The 21,584-nt window shown below is 39.4% G+C and overlaps 1 protein-coding gene across 31 annotated transcripts in view; it reads right to left on the bottom strand.

Moving 5' to 3' along the window:
- Positions 1 to 21,584, bottom strand: part of EYA1 (EYA transcriptional coactivator and phosphatase 1) — a 321,217-nt gene that overhangs the window by 127,301 nt on the left and 172,332 nt on the right. For all 31 annotated transcript variants that reach the window (XM_070221423.1, XM_070221430.1, XM_070221427.1 and 28 more), the window contains one exon: positions 6,532 to 6,609. In XM_070221423.1, the coding sequence (XP_070077524.1) occupies positions 6,532 to 6,609 (78 nt within the window). The remainder of the gene's footprint in view (positions 1 to 6,531; positions 6,610 to 21,584) is intronic.

Below are 21,584 nucleotides of genomic sequence, written 5' to 3'. Positions count from 1 at the left end.
AGAGAGGCCTTCCCTCTAAAAGAGACCCCCACCTGCTCTTCCACTATATTCTCTGGTCAGCTTTCATTTTCTTCATAGCACTTTTCACTGCCTATTTACTGACACTACCACTTACCACTTATCTATCTATTACCTGTCTCTCCCGAAAGAATGAAAGCTGTGCAAGGGGGAGTACCTTCTCTACTTTCACTGCTATATTCCCACTGCCTAGAACAGTGTCTGGCATATGGTAGGTGCCCAATACATAACTGTTGAGTGAATGAATCAGATCTAAAAAGTGACATCTTTTTGTGAACAACTGAAACAATAAAGAAACCATATTTTTCACATGATATCTTTTTCTCCTCTAGAAGCATTCCTGTTCCTATTTCCAATTTTTAGATACTATCAGATATCAACTTTGTGTGATCAATATCATCAACTGGCATTTTATTCAACAAATTTAGACTTTGTGGAAATGGAAGAAAGCAGCAGACAAAGACATTTTGCAATCCCTAAAAACACATTATTTTCAACTCCAGTTGTTGTTAACATTTAAATCATTAAAATACTGCTTTTCATTGGTAAATAGTAAATAAGCAAAACATCACTATATTTTGAAAACTTAATAAACAGCCTTGCAATTTTCAATTCAGCCACATGCCCTGGAAAATCAATGCCTTCCCTCCAATCTCCCCACCCCAGGATACCTGCCAATTTCCCCAGAAGAAAGTGAGCCTTGCTGCCTCCTTACTGCTTTAAGATGCTCGGGTTCCTTGAAGGATGGAGGTAGAGGTAGCTATAACCAAGGTCAGGATGGCTCCATTTCTGCTTTATCCCTGCTGTCTATCTCCTCAGGTCACCCAGAATAGTCAGGATGTGAATTTTTAAGCCACCATAGAGAAGGAAGTGGGAGTAGTGACCACAGAGATAAAGAGCACCTTGGAGTTAAATGCTTGGAGACTGCTTTCTCTAATCTCCTCTTTCTCTTATAAACCCTAAGTCCTGTTCATGGCTACTGAAGCACACCATGCTTTTTGTAATGAAAGAAGAGAAGGGAAGGAAGACGGAAGAGAAGGAATATGTAAGAGAAAGGAAGGGAAAGAGGATGGAAGGGAAGGGAAGGAAGACAGAAGGGAAGAGAAGGAAGATGGGAGGGAAGGAAGACAGGAGGGGGGAAGGAGGAAGGGAGGAGGAAGGAAGGGAGGAGGAAGGAAGGGAGAGAAGGAAGGATGGAGGGAGGAAAGGAAGGATGTAAAGGAGGAAAAAAAGAAAAAGAAAATCTAGGACAGTAAATGAATGTCCATCCCCATGGTGCTCTGTGCTTCCTATGCCTTGCCCCAATTCCCCAGCTCCCTGGATCCCTTCCTCTGTGTCCAACACAGAGAATCAATCTACGGAAAACAAGATCCTCTCTAGCTTCAGTCTTTCATCAAACTATCCCTCCACCTTCAGCTAAGCCCTTCTCTGAGGCCCTTGCTTCTCCTGCATATCTTTTCCAAGTAGAGGCTGCTCATTATCTCAGATTCCAGATATCACAAAGACCTGAAAACATATCCTCCTTGCTGCCTCTTCCAAACCCTTGTTTTTCTGCTCTCTCATAAAACCCTTCCTTCTCTGAAGTTTCTGACAACTCTTTAACACTTCCTTGAATGACCAACCTCCTAAACATTGCCTTGCATTTATCAAAAAGTTTAGTATTTGACTGTCTCTCCTGACAAGTCCCAACATTATCTTGGGTTATACACCCAATACTTTTCTCATTCTATCTAGGCGTCAACTCTGGCCTTCTGCTTCAACCATCAAGCTCAAGACCATATCTTGGATCTTTTTTCCTCATTCCACAGTCTCAAATGACAAAAGCATTGACTACTTCATTTGTTTACTGAACAAACATTTACCGACCCTCTCTCATGTGCTTGATTCCATGAGGACCACTGGGACTGTTAAGTGTGAACGAGACGAACAAAACCTCTGTTCTCATAGAGCTACAGTTTAGCAGGAGGAAAGACAAGGAAAAGTAATTTTAAAAGTAGTGATGAAGGCTGAAGAAGGGAAATACCGAGAATGAACTACAGAAGCACACAGTGGAGGCCTTCCCTGAGTTTTGAGATTAAGGAAGGAACATCTTGTCTTTAATTTTCACCCCTTTATTCCCATCTCACCTGTTCGCCAACCTCATCACGAGATGCAGGACTCCTGACATTTTTATCTTCTCTCAATTTATATCTCTTACCTTCACTTTCTTTCTACCTATCCTGGATACGTGAATAATTATTTTAAACCACTCTTTTACTGATACCTCAATTCTCTTCCCTCCATATTCTTCCATGCCCTACCTGGAAAATCCTCAACCCTGCATCAGGAGCAATGTCTTTTTACCTGGGGAGCTGAGCCCTTGTAGAGAAAAAATCACTCTACCATAAAGGCTGCACATTCATTAGTTCCGCCTTTGTTTGGACCTTTGGCTCACCTGTCAATCCTCCTTTATGTTTCTGAACAGCCTCAAACTTTCCAACGCCTCACGGCATCTATTTCAATCTTCTCCCTCTCTTCAAGCTCATAAGACTATCACCACTCTCATTTTGAGTCACTTCAGAGGAGAATGTAGAAGCCATCATTCATTCACTCATTCATTCATGTAGTCATTAATTCATCTAACAAATCACCTGAGTGCCTAATATATGCCAGGTACTTTTCAGGTTTTGGGGATACAAACGAACAAAACACGACAAAATCCCTGCCATCACGAGCTTACGTTTTGGTGGAGGTGAGAGATTAACCATAAACCTAATACACAAGTAAATGGTAACGTTTGCAAAAGGTTCTAAGTGTTACTGGGTGGGGGGCAGTTAGCACGTCAGAGAGACTGGAGGTCTATAGTGAGAGTTTTGTGACACTGAGTAGGGTGGTCAGGGAGAGCCTCGCTGAGAAGAGGAGATGTGAGCACAGACTGAAGGTGGTGAGGGAGTCAGGCAGGTGAATAGGGAAGTGTTCCAGGCAGAGGGCCTGCCAGTGCTGAGGCCCTGACTGGAGGAAGCGCGGGAAGCAGGGAGGCAGGCAGTAAAGTCTGATGGGGTTCGAGGCTATTGCAAGGACTCAGAGATGAATGGGAGCCCTGGGTAGTTTGAACAGGGGAATCAGGCAGGAATTCCCTCAAGGTGTTGCCTCCTCCTCCCTTCAAACTTATCTGCATTACTTCCCATTCCATCTTCCCTGATGTTTCGATGAAAAAGTTATTCCTTTTCTAGGCTGATCCATTTCTGTTTTGGACTTAAGCCATCCCTGTCCCATCAGGGACCTCCCTCCATCAATTATCCCCAGTGTGCCTACACCTTTAACCTCCAGCTCTACAAAGTTTGTGTTGGCAGCCAAAACCATGCTGACCTTCTGAATACCATCCTCAACCCTACATCCCTCTTTCTAATGGCCCATCTCTCTTCTTCTCCTTCTACCACTTATGTCCTTGAAAGACATTTTTGTCTTCCCTGTCTCCACTTCCTCACCTTATGCATTAAATCATCCATCCACTCAGTAAAATTGATGAACACATACTATCTGCTAGGAACTATGTTGGCGACACAGAACTGGGGCATGTGGGCCAATGGGCACGGGGGGATGCAAAGCCCACTTGTCCACTGGAACTGCTGTAGGCTAAACCCATTGACAGTTCTCATTTTTTATTTGACGTAATTTGTCACTAGTAGAAAAGTTGCAAGAATAGTAGAACTTCATGAATATCCTTAACCCAAATTCCCCAAATGATAACATTTTATGACATCAGCCTTATCCTCTCTTCTCTTTCTTTCTATATATGTGTGTATGCACACACATGGACAGCTCACGTTTTTTTGGAGTTGCAGACATGATGTCCCTTTACTCATAAATACTTCAGTGTATATTTCTTAAAAACAAGGAATTCCTTCACCACAATACGGTTATGAAAATCAGGAAAAACAGTGATGTAATACAATATTATTTTCTATAGGTACTTTCAAAAAACTCTCTCTTTAAAATTATTAAAATTATTACTTTAAAATTATTACTTTTTAAAAGTATGAATGTTATACATACACATTGTAAAAAAATTTAGAAAAAAGCAGAAGAAATAACATTCTAATTATATTCCACCATCCAGAGAGAGCCATCATTAATTTTTATACACATACACTCAAATATACACACACATAAATATTTTTTATTTTAAAAAAACTGTGATTATACTGAAAATATTACTCTTTTGTAACATGCTTTTCACTTAATATAGTTAAGATTTTCTCATGTAGTTAAGTTTTTTAAAAAACTATTTCTTTTAAAGATTGACACCTGAGCTAACAACTGTGCCAATCTTCTTCTTTTTTTTGTTCTGCTTTTTCTCCCCAAATCCCCCCAGTACATAGCTGTATATTTTAGTTGTGGGTCCTTCTAGTTGTGGCATGTGGGACGCCATGTCAGCATGGCCTAACGAGCAGTGTCACGTCTGCACCCAGGATCCGAACCAGCAAAACCCTGGGCCGCTGAAGAGGAGCACGCCAACTCAACCGCTCAGCCACCGGCCCGGCCCCTAAAAAACTATTTTAAAAGCTGAATACAAATCTATCATTTAGAACAGCTCTTCTCTGAAATTCTTCCTGCTTTCACTTCCAGTTCAACGCTCTCCCTTCTTCCCCAATTACCTGTGTTTCCATTTCATCCTCCGCCTATTTCTTATATACTGGTTTTCCCTGGATTTTGTCTTCAGCCCTGTTATACCCCGCTGGCTTTAACTCTCCGTACTCTTTCAGAATTTCCATTCCAGATTTTTCCTTAGCTCTGACACCTTCAGGTGGATGTTACTTCATCATCAACATGCCCCAAACCGAAGCCACCGCCCCTGTCTCCATCACGTTCCTCTTGCATTCCTCCATTCTTAACTTCTCTCTGCCTCACTCATTCCCCATGCTCCTTAGTCACCATGACCATAAATTCTATTTCATAAATACATCTTAATCCACCACCTTTCCACATTCATTGCCAGCACCTTATCTCAGGTCTTCAGAATTTCTTGCCCAAGTTAATGCAAAAAATCTAACTGGTCTCTCCACTTCAATTCTCCATCCTCCCTTCCATCCTGCCAGTCACGATTCTATAGGTGAATGGGGTCTCTGATGCCTCCCACTGCACTCAGTACAGAATACAATGCCATGCGGAACACACATGCCTCTTTAGATTCTGGCCCCTGCCTCCCTCTCCAGCACGCCCCTCACTGCTCACACCGTACACACCAAGAATGCCAAACCATTAGCAGTTGCTCCAAGTTCCATGCCTCTTTGCCTTGGTCTCCCCCCATGGGATGCTCCATCTGTCTAGCTCCCTCTCCCCAGCTTTACATGTGCTTTATTCCTACTCATTTTTTTAAGGCTGAGTGCAGGCATCTCCTCCAGGAAACCTTCCCTGACCAGCCCACCCCAACTCCGTCGCTGTTGGGTCCTTCCTGGGTTTTCTTGGGGATGCTTGGGCTTCCCTCTGGCCGTATCAAGCTGTACTGTGATGGTATGGTCATCTTTGCAACCCATTAAGCCCCAAACCAGGACCATTCTCATATATCTTTGAATCCATAATAGTATCAAGCACACTGCCTAGCATAAGTCAAATTCTAGTAAATGTTTTACGAAAAAAACTGCAACTCCTTTTGTTATTTCCTTACTGCTTCCATCTGGCATCATTAGTATAAAAGTTGTGCATTAACATTTCATTGTATATCTATGTGTAATTCCTTTTCATTGTGGTATGCATTAAATGATCCTGAGAGCTAGATTAAATCAATCACAAATTTATGAAAGTATAGCATTTCCGATTGAGAGGTTTTTACAAACAGAGCAGACAATATGAAAAGCGTTACAACTTAAGAATTACTTCTGATAGAAATAATTTTTAATTGAAATAGTCCAAGCTGGGCAATGTGGCAAATATATAATCATATCCTCACAGTTACTTTGTTATCAGGGTCACTTTCTTATCAGTAATTTCATTATCATAGACCTGAAACTTGGATATTTTGTTTGTTGGAGGCAGGCTTTCTTAATGTGAAAGACTTTGAAAACTAATTTTAGGATGAAAGCTGCTTTACAAAGTCTATTTAATTTAGATCTCTTGTTGACATAATAGTTATTTAAGAGGATGGCTGGGTGAGCCTGCTTACGGGGTATCAGAAGCTAAGTTCTGCCTACCTAAATTTCCGTGATTGGAAAAATCATACAACTGAGAGACAAAGGGAAGGAGTCATTAACATAAGAAGGAGAGTTTAGTAGGAGAAAGGAGAAGAACAAACCCCTTTTGATTTCATCTCCTTTAGAGGACACCAACATTTTCAGCAAACACTTCATCACGCTGAATAAAAACATCACAACTTCAAACACGTGACTGAGAAATGCTATATTCTACAAAATATACATGTACACATGCACATACACACACACATGTATACATACACCCACATATATATATTTGTATATAATAAACTAGGAAAAATAATATTTTGTATCAATGTGAAAATCTAATTTTATTCCTTACCTGAACCTGAGAAATTGTCTAAAGACCCGTCTGCTGTTGTTGAAACTATTTCACTGCTGCTCATTGGCTCTGTTTTAACTACAAAAATAAACAACATATATCATATACCCAATTAATACTTATTTGTAAAAGCACAGTAGGGAAGAGATAACATTCAAAATAGCTACAAGAAAATCATTTAAAAAATCAATCTTTTTGTATTTTAATATAAATCAAATTAATATTCCTAATAGAATCTTTTTGAAAAAACATTCAAATGTTAAGTTTTTTGGCCCTAGGGAAATAATCTGTGACAAGTTACTCTTTAAAAGAAACACTTTAAACTAAAAGTAGTTAAATTCATTGCTATCTTACATATTTACTAGAGTGCTTATTAATACTCAAAATTTAGATAATGCGGATTTGAAATTATTTCCTTGGATTTGTAGGCATTTGACCAAACAGAGTCAAAATGATAGAACAGAAAGTTTTGAAGAAGGGGGAATAACACTAGCAGGTTTTCATGATACTCAAGGACAGGCGCACACTTGCACACATACATGTGTACACACACACATGTGTACACACACACTTTCTCAGTTATCCAGCATAGCTGAAAAACAGAGTTCTCAATTTAATGGATTATTATTACTACTCAGCTATATGTGGCTGCCAATTCATCAATATCTGATATACACTTAGTACCAAAACCACACTAAATATAAGTGAAGCAGAAATGAAGTTTTCTATTTTAAAACAATACCAATAGCAGACAGTTTGTGGAAAACATATATGATATTTGGTAAAGTCCCTTAGGGTGTAAAATAAAAACATTTAGATTTATGCTATAGGCTCTCAAAAGCAACCCACTCCACTGTTACAGTGATGGCATTACTGAATCCCCATCAGACAGATAAGCCAGACCACCTTAGAATATTTGCCCTTTTTCTCTTTAGATTTTTTTTTTTTTTGAGGAAGATTAGCCCTGAGCTAACATCTTCTGCCAATCCTCCTCTTTTTTGCTGAGGAAGACTTACCCTGAGCTAACATCCATGCCCATCTTCCTCTACTTTATATGTGGGACACCTACCACAGCATGGCTTGCCAAGTGGTGCCATGTCTGCACCCAGGATCCAAACTGGCATACCCCGGGCCACCGAAGCAAAACGTGCAAACTTAACCACTGCGGCACCAGGCCAGCCCCCCACCGTGATTTTTTTTTTTTTTAATGAAGAGATAGCATTATTGTTTTTCCTAGAAACTACTAGTGAAGTGCTATCATTGGAATTTGCCCAGGCTACTTTGTGGAAGTTATACATCCCCATTAAGAGGTTTTCAGAAAGACTGCAATAATATTTTAGAGGTTACCTAAAAATCAATAACATGTTTTTCAAAATGAAGGTCCTCCCAGGAGAATATTTGGGGAGGCTTCTTTCATAAAATAAGCACATTCTGAAATGGGCAAGAATGGTGGAGTGGAGAAAACGCAGCTTTTCCTTCTCTCAACATTGCGAATCTCTTATAAACATCAGGGCAAGGACAAAAGTCACCCTCCTGAGCCTTTGAATCTATTACTCATGCATAACAAGTAGTGTTAAAATAGGCATTATAAATAGTCGCAGCAGATAGTCACTTTCAAAGAAATTAATTATTTAGACTGTTTATAAACAAAGTGGAAAAATAAAACCAGTGAGTCTAAAGGGAGTCATTGCAACTGATTGCTTTAATGTAGACCAAACAATAGCGTAACTGAAGTTTCCATTTTTCCACCAGTTGTTTGGGTTAAAAGTCTTCGTTGATGCTAATGAATTCTGACATAAGCCTGTATTTCCCTTCTCTCTTCACGCCTCCAGGCAACCTAATGATCTCGCTCTTCATAACCATTAGAAACCATAGACTGAGGAAGGCAGGTACGCCACTGCTACTGCACAGTTACTGAGTTTCCCACTGGGTTGTCCACATCCTATCTTATCTTCCTTAAAGAGAACTCATATGTTGCCCCATACATATAAAGCAATAGCTTTATTTCTCTCTGTCCTGGACAGATTACCACTGGGATCTGAACTCATAATCAAACACCACAAGCTGAGCAAAAGATTAGAATTAGGCCCAAGGGAAACAGTCACGTAAGGTGCTTACTGTGTGTCAGATTCTTTATAGACATTATGATTAATCCTTTTATAAACAATTCCACAAGTAGGACTCAGAACACAACTCACAAATGCACTAGATAGGTATTGTCTTCTTGTTTCACATGCAAATACTGAAACAGAGGGGTCAGGAAGTTGCCCAAAGTCACATAGTAAGTGGCAGAAAGGAGATTTAACTTTGGATGTTTTTGATTCCCAGGCTTGCAGAAATGACAATAAGTGGCACTTCCCAATAATTAGAGCTACTCTACAACAAAGTAAGGCCACATACCGTGGATTTAGTGGGAAGGAAAACCCCCAGAGTCCTTGCCTACTTAAGAGTGTTAACGCTTCTAGGCTAGCGAACTTGCTGGAAGATCTCAAGTGGAAGCGCCACACCGCCTGTCTGGGAAAGACGGTGAAGAAGAAATTTTTCCGCAGCACGTGATGTTAGCTCAGATTACTTTTAAGTCGTTGTCAAAACGAAGGTCTATGATGCTGTACCTTGGACTACAAAATTACTTTGCAAAAGCTTGACTACACCAAAACCACTCCTACTCCTGGAGCCCTAAACCTGCCCCAGCTATTCTCCATACCATTAGCTTAATCAAATATAGATTTCACTCCCAAGAGACACATTCAATTATACTTGACATTCCATTAAAAACAGGCAAAAAGAATAGGAAGGAAAGGAAGAGGATACTTTTTCTTTTGGGCCCCAAGTACATTGCTTTTTGCCATTGTTCAAACATATCCATCTGTACACTGAGGAATAAAGACTCCCTTTTCCTAATGAATCCAATTTTTCAAAAGGCTCACTGTTAAGGACAAGAGGATGTACATAAAGTAACTACCAGGATAGTCATGATTTTATCAGGTACTGTAACTGAATACATCGATCACCAGGGACCTGATGCTAAAGAGACTGGTGATGTATTGTGATGTACAATAGCTTCTGACCGAGAGCCAAAGGAACAGAGGCCACTTCCGGCTTTGCTGCTGCCACGTATACACCCACTGGAAAGTTAAAAAGACTAGAATGATCTCCAGCCACCAAAACTTTACCCATCTTCACTAGCGCACTCTCATTTATAAACAGGTTGTAGGTGGTACAACAGAGTGCTTCTCCAAAGCTTTGAATTTAAAAACACTACATACTGATTTTTTTTTCTTCCCCAAGTCTTAGAGATTCAAGGTACTGTCATGTCTGAGAACCATTATCCCGTCTAAGCCGCTTATCTGAAAAGAAAAATCTATGAATGATCTGTTCCCCTCTAAAGAATGGTAGGATTCTTTTATCTCCACCACACCATATCCTCCTTTGCCCCTTTACTCTCCCGGATGCCCCAGCAGCTTCACTGACCATGCCCTCTGGACCTGAGCTACACTGGGCAACTTGCTACTCCCCAGGTGTGCTACCAACTTCATCTGTCAATGCCTTTGAGCTTCAGTTTTGGAATCAGAATCCAGTGACGCTTGCTATAAGACTTTCTAAAGGTTATTTGATCTCTTCAGCCTTAATTAGAAACAAAATTTTAAAAATGATATCTACATTACAGGAATGCAATAAGGATTCATAAAAATTTCCGTCAAGTACCTGCTATACAATAGGAGCTGAAACTATACTTATCATCATTAGTAGCAGCAGCAGCATTCTATTACTGCTACACTGAATGCCTTTCTGGGGAGTAGTAGCAGGCAGCAGTGTTGAATAAAAAGCTAAAAGCGCCAGTTCTGGAATTATCAGTTGAATTTCCATCTAGCTTTGCTATTAACAGTATCAACCTGGAAGAGTTAACTCAGTTTCTGTGTGCCTCAGCTTCCACATCTGTTAAGTGGGGATAATACACTCATGAGAGGATTAAAAAAGATAAATGCTTACACATCACTTAGCACTGTGCTAAGTCGAGAGGCCATGCTTTTTATAGTCACTCTATCATTATAGAGTCTTTATTAAAGTAATTATGAGAAAATCAAAGGGTTTCTTACAGGACCAAAAAAAGGTAGTATAAACTTCACATTAAAGTTAAGATTACCTTTTGAAAAGCAAATTAGAAGAATCTAAAGCTAAGCTACTTGTCTAAGATCAACCATGAGGCCATTGCCTCAGGAGAGCCAAAATCAAATCAAGGTAACTTGGATGTAACTCAAGAATGCAAGACTAAATTGTGATTATATTAAGAAAATTTATACCTCGGTCATTACAATCAGTGTATACGCTTTCTGAAGAAACAGGCTAGCAGGAGAATGGCGGACATGGCAATTGTGACAGAGGATTCCAGGAGAAAATGTGGGCATCTCTCTCTAGGACTGCTTAGGGTGAGTACACTATAACTGGCCCATTAAAAAAGAAAAACCTGTCTTCCTTCACCATAAATTTAAGTGGTCATTGGAGCAGGTGACATTAGCTATCAAGGTCATCCAACTAACCCATCACACCATGATTCTGTGCTCATCAAGCAACTTCTGGTAAGACTTTGAATGTTGCAGTCACATAAGTAATCTCCAGGAAGATGACAGGCTGACCAGAGGGGACAAGCGTCCAGTCCATTTGACTAATTATATTTCTCACTATAAATTAAGAGGGCAGTAAAAGCAAGTTCACCCCTAAAGGACAGCTCTGCCTGCCAGACTGGGAGCCATCCTCTGTTAGGAACAATTCACCCAGGATTGGACAGTGAAGATACCAGCCTGGGTGAGCAGTAGATTCTCTCCATGCAGTATCTAAGCTCATCTCATAACTTTTCTTCAAACTGTAATAGCCCAACTTGTCTTTCCTGGAAAACGCCTGGTCTTCCTTTCTATTTTGTTTCCTGCTATAACGCTCAAGGACTGGAAAAGCTCCATTTCCCCATCCTCTACTACTGTTTATATCCTTCATCTCTTCTATCTCATTGAGATTGACCCTCATTCCACTTTGGTTATCAAACAACTCAGCCACACCGCTTCCTAGAACTGCATTACCTCTAAATAAAGTCAGCTTTTACCTTTTCCATTTGCTCACTCCTGCCAGACTTGCTCTTAACGCTCATCAGAGTATCCCGTCTTTGCAAACCCCTATCCATTTTCTCATTCCAGCTTCACAAGCCCAGTCTGGAACCCAGAGCTCTCACCCCAGAATCCTGTGTCACTTCATTTTTCCAAGCTTTTTTTTTTTTCTTTTTGGCTAAGCTCTAACCCCAGGATTGGCAATCTCTTTGGCTGCCATTCTGCATGGCTGAGCCTGGGAGAGAGACCACAATCCACAGGCTGATCAAGTCCACTAAAATTTATGCTTTCTATATTCTTTTGAGACATCCTGTTGTTTGACAATCCCCCTTTTCCATTTCTTGTGCCTGAATTTCCATTGCGTCCCTTCCACTTTCCTGGAGCCCCAGAACCACACCTCCTTCCCCATCCCCTTCAGCACGTGCCCTCACTATTTATAAAGAATGGAGAAGCTGCAGTAAATCTTTCCGTTATCTTCCTGCAACATTTCTCAGTTTCCCACTGATTAATCTCAACGGAGGTTCCCTTTTCTTTAGCACCTTTATTTTTTTATTTTATTTTAACTTTTACACCTATATTCTTAGTGCCACTTCCATACCTCCTTTGCAACAACACTCCATTATTTGTTATTTGTTCTCTCAACATCTTTAAAATCATTCCATCTCAAGAGGTTACTTCCCTCTACCTACAAAAAACAGAGAGGTTTCCCACGATTTTTAAGTCTTCTCTCAACCATGATGCTTCTCTTCCTTCTTTCAGCACCAAGTCTCCTGAAAATTTGCCTTCAGCCTTTATCATCTATTCCATCTTTAATCCTTTGCATCACCCCTTTCTAGCTATTATTTTACTAAAAGGACTTCCCTAATAGCCTAATTCAAACTTTTCTCTGTCCTGATTTTCCTTAATTCTTTTGTAGAATGGGCCTTTCTCTGACACTTTTCTCATTGATCAATACAACACCTGGCAGGTTCCCTTTTTCCCTTATCTATGTCTTTTTCTCTGGATTTTCTTCCTTTGCCTACTCTGTGGTTCCATAATTCCACCTCCTTCTTATCTAAATTTTCTCTCACAGTTCTTTCTTTCCTTGCCAATTTAAAAAAATCACCTTCACGTAGACAACTCCCAAATCTCTGTCCACATGCACATCTTTTCCACAGAGACCAATCCCCACATTCCAATTATGCGATGCCCTTGCCTGGATCAGGGTCAAGCTCAACCTGCCCAAACATAAAAGCATCATCTTATCCCTCCATAATGGTCATGCCACCTAGTTTGAAAGTTTCCTTTTCACCCTGATTTCTCCCGGCTCCTTTTTCCTCACACCCTATGGCCAAGTCTGTAACTTCTACTGTGCTAATCTTTCACAACCATCTTCTTTCTAAGTTCACAGCCACTATCCTAATCACCTTATACCTCTTCTCTTGGAAAAGTTGGCAAATTGGGCTTTTAGCCTCTCCCTCTCTACTTGAAGCACAGGTGGTTATCTTTCCATAGCCTACAATTAAGGGAGTCACTCCTGGCTCGGAGGTCTTCAGCGGGCTCTCCATTTCCTCCTGAACTGTTACCACTCCATTGTTTAATGACATCTTTAAGGACATCTAGACTCTAACACCAAGCTTTTCTTTCTTTTTCTTTACTTCCCATTTCTTCCAAATATACTTTATACGTATTTGTAGTAACAACTAGTAACTTTCAAGAATCCAAGAGTATTACAAAATAAATGGTCATATCTAATGGTCCTAACTTTCCTGTGTGACGCTATTACCCCCATGTTACAGATATACACGTCCATATATTTGGTCAACATTTAAATCAACCCGACCTACTGCGCTGGAGCCTCCTCAAACCCGCAGTACTGCGGTGCTTTTCCTACTGATGATAAATGTTCTACAAAATTCCCCTCTCATTACATCTCACAGTTCCTTCAAGGTTCAACCAAGGTCCCTCCTGCTTTGTTAGGTCTTGCCTCATCTACTACTCGGGGGGAATTTTCTTCCTTGAGCTACTAAATCTGAGTTTGTACCACCCTCAGAACACATATTCTGTTCTACCTCTTTTTACATTTCATAGTCTTATCCATTTTATCAAAAATTTTTTAGCAGTAGGAATGACGTCTTTTTACATTATTATATCCCTATAGAACTTAGCACAAAGCTTGACACATAGTTGGAGCGCAATATTCATTGAGGGAATAGATGAAAGTAAAAATGTACAAGTGACTTTAAAAACAGATTACAATTGACTTCATACCACTAGGTACATTGCATAGGGAAATTAAACACACTGTATAAGGGCCAGCCCTGTGGCCCAGAGGTTAAGTTCAGCACGCTCTGCTTCAGCAGCCCAGGTTCAGTTCTTGGGTGCGGACCTACACCACTGCTTGGCAGCCATGCTATGGCATCTAACATACAAAATAGAGGAAGATTGGCACAGATATTAGCTCAGGGTTAATCTTCCTCAGAAAAGAAAAAAAAAAGAAGTTTAAAAAAACAACAAAAAAACAAAACACTGTATATGCTCAAACATAAGATTATGTTTTATTCCTCCCAAATTATCACTCAGTCAATTTACGTGGAGGTTCTTATAAAGCCTCTCACTTACAGGACGCATGTCCATTACGTTATTTTGAAGAAAGTACTCTTTGGCGAAGATACATTAACCAAAAGCAAGGTCAATCATTGGAATTTTTGTACATTTAGAGAGCACCCTGCCTGAATCGGTAGAAAGAGAGGTAAGTAAGTTACATAGATTTAATAATAATTCATGGGGCATGACCACCAAAAGGCAAATACAAATACTACCATAAATAAGCCTGAAAAGGACCCTCTAAAAAGCTAGTTTGCATATAATTATGCCGTACAGATAACAAATATCAACCTATAAGACAAGAAAAAAGTATAACCATCCTAATGTTATATTATAGTTTGGATTCAATGGCAACATTGAACAACTCACAGATTTAATGAGTGCTCTTCCTTTTTTGTTTTTTTATTTAAAGATTGGCAGCTGAGCTAACAACTGTTGCCAATCTTCTTTGGTTTCTGTTTTTTTCCTCCCCAAATCCCCCCAGTGCATAGTTGCATATTTTAGTTGTGGGTCCTACTAGTTGTGGCATGTGGGACGCCGCCTCAGCATGGCCTGACGAGCGGTACCACATGCACGCCCAGGATCTGAACTGGCAAAACCCTGGGCTGCTGAAGCCGAGCGTACTCACTCAACCACTTGGCCATGGGGCCGGCCCCAATGAGTACCCTTTCTCAAATCATGAGGCAGAGGTGGAAATGTATGGGTTTTATTTTCCTCCAAAATGTATGTTTTTAAAAACTGAGTCAAATGATTAAAAGAGCGGCAGCAAGTGATAAACATATATGTGAAGAGAATGAATAAAATTATTCCTTGAAATATGAAAGTGGACTATAGCAATATTCCTAAACTTACATATTTTAAATATCTTATTTTAAAGACATATAATTGAATTAATAAATTAAATATTATAAGTATCCATGTAACTATTTCTTCTTTACCTAAAAGTGTATAGATCCATGAACCAAATGTTTTTTCTTTGGGTAATTCCCATTTGGAAAACAAGGTATCCCTTTACATTTGGATTGGCTCTATAATCTGGAATATGATTATTATTCCTCCAAAATTTCAAAATTAAAGTCATCCTCTTCTTCCTTAAAAGAGGGTAGAAAAACATGAACTCTTTGAAACAGCACACCTTATACAACCTTATGAAAATCAAATCAACATGTATAGACTAAACTTGAACTTAAGGGTTTACATGGCCAAGAAGAAATGTTAGTCAATTTCAAAGCGTGCTATTTACAGGAAGTATAGGATACTGCAGTAGCATGATGCAATGACTTACATAGAGTCTAGATTAGTTGACTTTTTTTGTAAAAGAAATGATATATGGTAAATAATGACTGCTCCTTTGAAATGTCTCTTGCAACTCCACTTTCCTTTTTTTTTGCTCTCATTCTTGCCACACTAGCCCAGATTTATAACACATAAAATCTGGGCAGATTACATGAGTTTCTGTATTGCTACTTGTCTCTGTCCCAATGCAATCTATGTCTGAAACTCCTGCCAGATTAATGCCTAAAACACTTTTGCCATGTCAATCCCTTGCTCAAAATATTCAGTGGCTTCTCTACTCACTCCAGGATGAAGTCCAAATTCCTTACCCTAGTATTCAGGGTCCTCCACAGTTTGGCTCCAGCTGATCCCTCCAACCTTATCTACTATCAATTCCTTCTTCAGTTAAACTCGTCTCCTCACAGGCTCCCAAACTATCCTACCTTTGTTCACATTGGTCCCTCATTTAGAATGCATTCCATCCCTTCTCAACCTATTCAAATTCTACCCATTTCCCAACACGCAGCTCAGATTCCATCTCCTTCTTGAAGCCTGGCCAGACCTCAGCAAGCTGAAGAGCTCTTTTTTCTGAACTCTGAGAGCACTTTTGTTTGGATCAGTGGCTTCTAACCTTCTTGAGAATGAAGTCCTCTTTCTAACACCAAAATATTTCAGAACTCAGATGATAGCCTATTTTTAATCTGTTGATTGAGAAAGAGCATAATGACAAAAACCTACCGTGAATTTTCAGACAAGAAAGTTTGTATTTTAATACACAACAGAATGTCCATATGCGAAAAAGAGTTAAATATATATGTGGTCTGTTAACTTCCCTCATCCTTCAGACAAACATTTTTGCACAGAAGAATTCGTTGACCTTTGGTACTAGCTCTGTAACTCCTGGGGATCTCTCAGCCACAGACTGAAAATCCTCGGCTTCATAATTTAATTGACATATTATGACCTTTTAGTTTTTGCCAAATTTTTAAAAAGTCTTACTCCCAGAACCAGACTGTGAGCCCCTTACGGCAGGGGTGGTGTCACATACTTCTTTGTATATCTGCTCGAATCTGGCAGAGTTCTTTGTACATAGTAAAAACTAAATAAATGTTTCCTTCCTAGGACACATAAAGTATTTGAGATTCATTCTTTTTGCCAGCATTTTATTATAAAATCTTTCATATATACAGAAAAGTTCAAAGAATTAGATACAGTGAACGGCCATAAACGTATCACTTGGATTTCACAATTAACATTTTACTAAATTTACTTGTCTACACCTAATCCTCATAAAACCATCTATTTTTTATGCATTTCAAAATAAGTTGCAGAAATAACACACTTCCCCTAAACACTTCAGTGTCTATGTCGTTAACTAGAGTTCCTATTTGTTTTATGGTTCTTTTTAAAGTAAATTTTATATATAATGAAATGTACAAATCAGAAATGTGCCATTTGATGATTTTTAACAGATACCTATATTTAGATTCCAAAGTGGGATCTAAATATTTTTAGCTTGTTATAATAATGGAAGCATGGCACAACAGTATGAAAAGATTGCTCTAATCTTACGAATTAAGGTAGCGATGTAATATTCTCAATTTATGGCACAGGCAATACTTAAGTAGAATTTTAGCAGGGAAGAGTAATAATTTTAAAAATAGTTTATGTTTATTAAGCACCTACTACATACCAGCCATTGTGCTAAGCACTTTACAAGCAATAGCTCATTTGTTCCTCATAGTAACTTTATGAGATATTTACTATAATTGTCACATATCAAAAACGAGGAGATTGCAACTTAAAGATGTTTAAAAACTAGCCTAAGGTCACACAGCTCATTTCAAATTTCTTTTATTATCATACCATAAAAGATATCATATCTTTTACCAAAAAGGCTATCATGTGTTTGACTACTAAAAAGTCAAACATTTTCTGATTGGGGTTTTATCATCCTTAATCATTCCTCTGGTGGGGATATGAACACTCAGCGGACGGCACAGCAATAGGAAAGTTCCAGAACACCAGGGCATTGAATAAAAGTGTATCAGTGTATGCTGCAAATTAGCGGATGGTAAAATAAACTAGCATATGAAGATTGGAAGCAGATGGGCTGGCTCATACTCAGAACCTCAATCATATCAATCTGGAAAAATGGTTTACTTGCCTAAAATGTAATCAACCTACCAATTTACATCAGGTCATACCTTTCCCCATCTTTTCCCATTCTTCTCCAACTCACAGGAGCACCCAGACATAAACCCTACCCACAGTGAGTATTAATTGAGCAAGTACTTAATTGAGTACCCCAGGTACTCAGAGTACCTGCAAAGGCCATTAGGGGGTGTGAGGGATCTCAAAGGCAGAGGAAATATCCTCCCCTCCCATGGAGACACCATTAACCAGTCCCAGCAGATGTGTTTTTCTAAATATAACATTATTATTTAATAATAGCTATTTTTTGAGCATGTAGTAGACACTAGTGACTGTGCTTAGTATTCTAGATGGACTAACTGTCACAACACCCTGTGATACAAGTGTAATCTCCATTTTACAATGGGGAAAGCAGAGGCTCAGAGATCATAGGTGATAATAACAACGTCGGCCAGTGGATATTAAGTACTTCCTAGAAGTCAGACTGTTCTAAGTGCTTTACCAACTCCTGTGACCATCCTCGCAACCCTACAAGTAGGTACTATATTATCTTCATTTTACAGACCAGGAAGCGGAGACACAGGGCAGCTCAGTAATCATTCAGCATCACACTAGCTAACTGGCAAGGGGCGGAGCTGGCAGTCTGGCTTCAGAGCCCTCACCCAACCCCCTCAAAATCCACATATTAGTTACATGGTTAGTAAGCAGCTGAATTGTGAGTTTTTAAGCCCAGGTTAGTCTGAACGCAAAATCCACATTCTTGCCATCATGTGATACTGCTCTCTTATATTTTTAATATTATTTATTCTCCACTTTCCTTAAGGCAAGTATCAGATGTAAATTTGTGCTGAAAGAAAGAATAATATATAAATAAGTACATGATTTCAGGTAAAAATGCCCTCATAACTTCTCACCTGGAGTCTTTTCTCACCACCTACCATCTCAAAGTACTACCTGACTGTACTTCTGGGGACAGACTCAACTACAACACTCTCCTGTTGAGCGACTGTTTTAGCCCCATCTCTGTGCAGGTCCCTCCACACACACACACACACACACACACACACACACAGAATGCCCCCCGGATTACAGCTGTCTTTGCTAAAGCTGAATAATCCATGCTCTCTCTCTCTTCCTGGCGTGGCACCTCGTGTTTTTCTACCCCTCCTTCAGGACTCAGCTGAAGCATTACCAGTGTGCAGAGACCATCCTCCAGCCTCAGTCCCCTGTCATGATTAGCTGCCCCTCCTCCTCTGCAGAACACAGCCCTTCTCACAAAGCGTGGTACCCATCTGAGTAGAGGCCCACAAATCCTGGAACACTATGAACTTCTCTTGGCAAGGAGGGTATTTGGTAAATTTCTAGCCACAATCACTTAACAAATATTTCTTGAATGAATTAAAAATGCAATGGTGGATATACACTGTGATATGTATTCTTACGTATCTTATATATATACTCATATGTAATATATATGTTCTTTTCACTGCAGTGAGTATATATTCTCGCTCCTGCAATTTTTTCCCACCTTAAAAGTGTTTACCTCCAGTCATGACTCCTTACCATCTTGTAAAGATACTAACCTAAGTGTACTAACTGCCTGATCTTCGTATCATTCAGTCGTTTTTTGGACTATGTGGAAGCTGATGCATCATTGCTAAACACTCTTAAGTCCAAGTTGAAATTTCCATTTATGAAACAGTTAATCAGTACAGGTCAAATGCAAGTCAGTTACTATAGATCAAATTCAAACTCAGCAGCAATGTTAACTGTGGACGTTCTCTGCATGGACAGCCAATGGCTACTATATGAAGTGGTCTGTGAAATTATTACTTTTGAAAAACGGGCTTTAGATACTTATTGAATCTGTTAATGCTTTGTAAATAAAATTAACGAGTCTCCTTTCTTGCGATCATTCACCTGCACTATTTGCTTAGTAATATGAGGCATTCACTCAACAAATATTTGTTGACTGCTTGATCACTGCCAAGCCTTCTGCTAGATGCTGAGGACACAGTAGTGGCCAGGTCTGAACCTGCCTTTAAGGAACCTTGGGTCTCCACTGGGTGACATACACATGTAAATGGATGCTGCAGTTCCTTCACCAGGTCATGACCTTAGATAAGGTAACATAAAAATTTCTTATGGTAATAAAGTATTTCAGTAAGAACCAAGCTTTTGGCTATTGGGGAGTCCATGTTTTAGAGTGTAAAGAATGTGGGCTTTTGATGGCTCCTCCAAGACAGATAATATGCTGTGTAAACAGACTAGTCACTTAAAATCTTTAAAATGAGGTGCATAAAAGTTACCTTCACATTTTTTGAGGATAAAATAAAGTAAGGTATGCAGAAGACATAAAGGATGTGCTCACGAAATAGTGAGAACTCGGTCAATTCAGTTCACATTCCTTATTTCACTAAAAGGTATTCTTTCCACACAAAATTCCCCATAATGGTAATAGATACAATGATAAAATAGGTAAGCATCTTAGATTTTGATTCATTTTACACAAGAAAAAATGTTTCCAATTTGTCTTATAGGAAGTAGATAAACATACCTCCTTGGAATGTATTTGGTAGAGTTCTCTACCTCTTTTGGTGTAATGGGATATTGGAAGAATGATATTAAACTGAAAAATCTGCAAAACCAGCAAATTACCTCGTACATACCCATAATAAGCTTTTACTCATAAACAATTTGGGGTCCTGAAACTTAAGATAAATCCTTGATTAGCTTCTCAAAACGTACATTCTCTCTTAGTAAAGGCAATATTAGCAGTCATTGAGGACGGCTATGTGACAGATAACTTTTTTCCTACCCAAAGTAAAAACAGAAAAATGGAAAATTCTTAATTTTATATATATTTTTTCTATTAGATTGTATGTTTGGAGCCAAAGCGAGGCGAATGAATTACTCTTGGACCTTACTCTAAGTGAGCAAGGTGAGAATAAACACACACATGCACACACAAACACACACACACACACACACACACACACAAACACACCACTTTATCTATATACTGTTGACTCTAAGACATCCTTGGGCATCATAAGAAATTAGGAATTACTTAAAGCAGGGAATCCATGACCAAAGGGATAAAGATTAACCTACATACTAGCACTCACTGAAGGTTTGCACAGCTCCCTGGAGGGAACCAGAAGTTTCTCCCAGAAGATAGGACGTTCTTAGGGAGATACATATTTCTGCTCATACCAACATTTTGGCCCAGCCAGAGGACAGAAGCCACAGAACTGTAATTCTCTGAACTACTAGGTATGGGGGGTAGGCAAAAACCATCCACATCAAGTCATTAGTTTATCAAGAAGCCTGGCTCTCTGGAAACTCGGAGCCTAGTTTTAGGCAACAAGTATTGAAGTTCCTATTCTTACACTGAAAGATACAGTTCGCTATATTTAATAGGCCAGACCTACAAGGTCCTACACACACCACACTTTTATTCCTCTCACTTTGCCTCTTACACTCCTCATCATTCTCTCTCCTCCAGCCACATGGAGCTCTTTGCTGTTCCCAGAACACAGCATGCATGTCCCAACTCCTGGCTTTGGTAACTGCCATTCCTATGGAGCCCCCAACAAATGCCACCTAAACTTCTTCTTTGAGTTTTGCTTGGTTAATAGAATCTGGTTCTCAAAGTCAAGAGAAATGTGACCAAATTTATCATCCACTTAAAACTTATTTTCTGAAGTAGAAAACGTTTATTCTGAGCAGTAGCAAAACTGAAACCACTTTTGAAATTTCACAGTAATACTGCTCCAATCCAAATGTGCATATAATAATGACTATTATAATCAAAAGCAGAGAGGACTTCCCATCTCCATTTGATCCGAGAGAGGCTTAACATAGACAGACGGCTGATGGAATTATAATTAAGTCTAAAGCTTTGAAAAGTAGTAAGAGACAATCCCCTAAAAGTTAACC

Source organism: Equus caballus, chromosome 9 (assembly GCF_041296265.1).
Source record: "Equus caballus isolate H_3958 breed thoroughbred chromosome 9, TB-T2T, whole genome shotgun sequence".
NCBI classification, from domain to species: domain Eukaryota; kingdom Metazoa; phylum Chordata; class Mammalia; order Perissodactyla; family Equidae; genus Equus; species Equus caballus.
The sequence above is the reverse complement of the archived record's forward strand: the minus strand, read 5'-3'. Positions and strand labels throughout refer to the sequence as shown.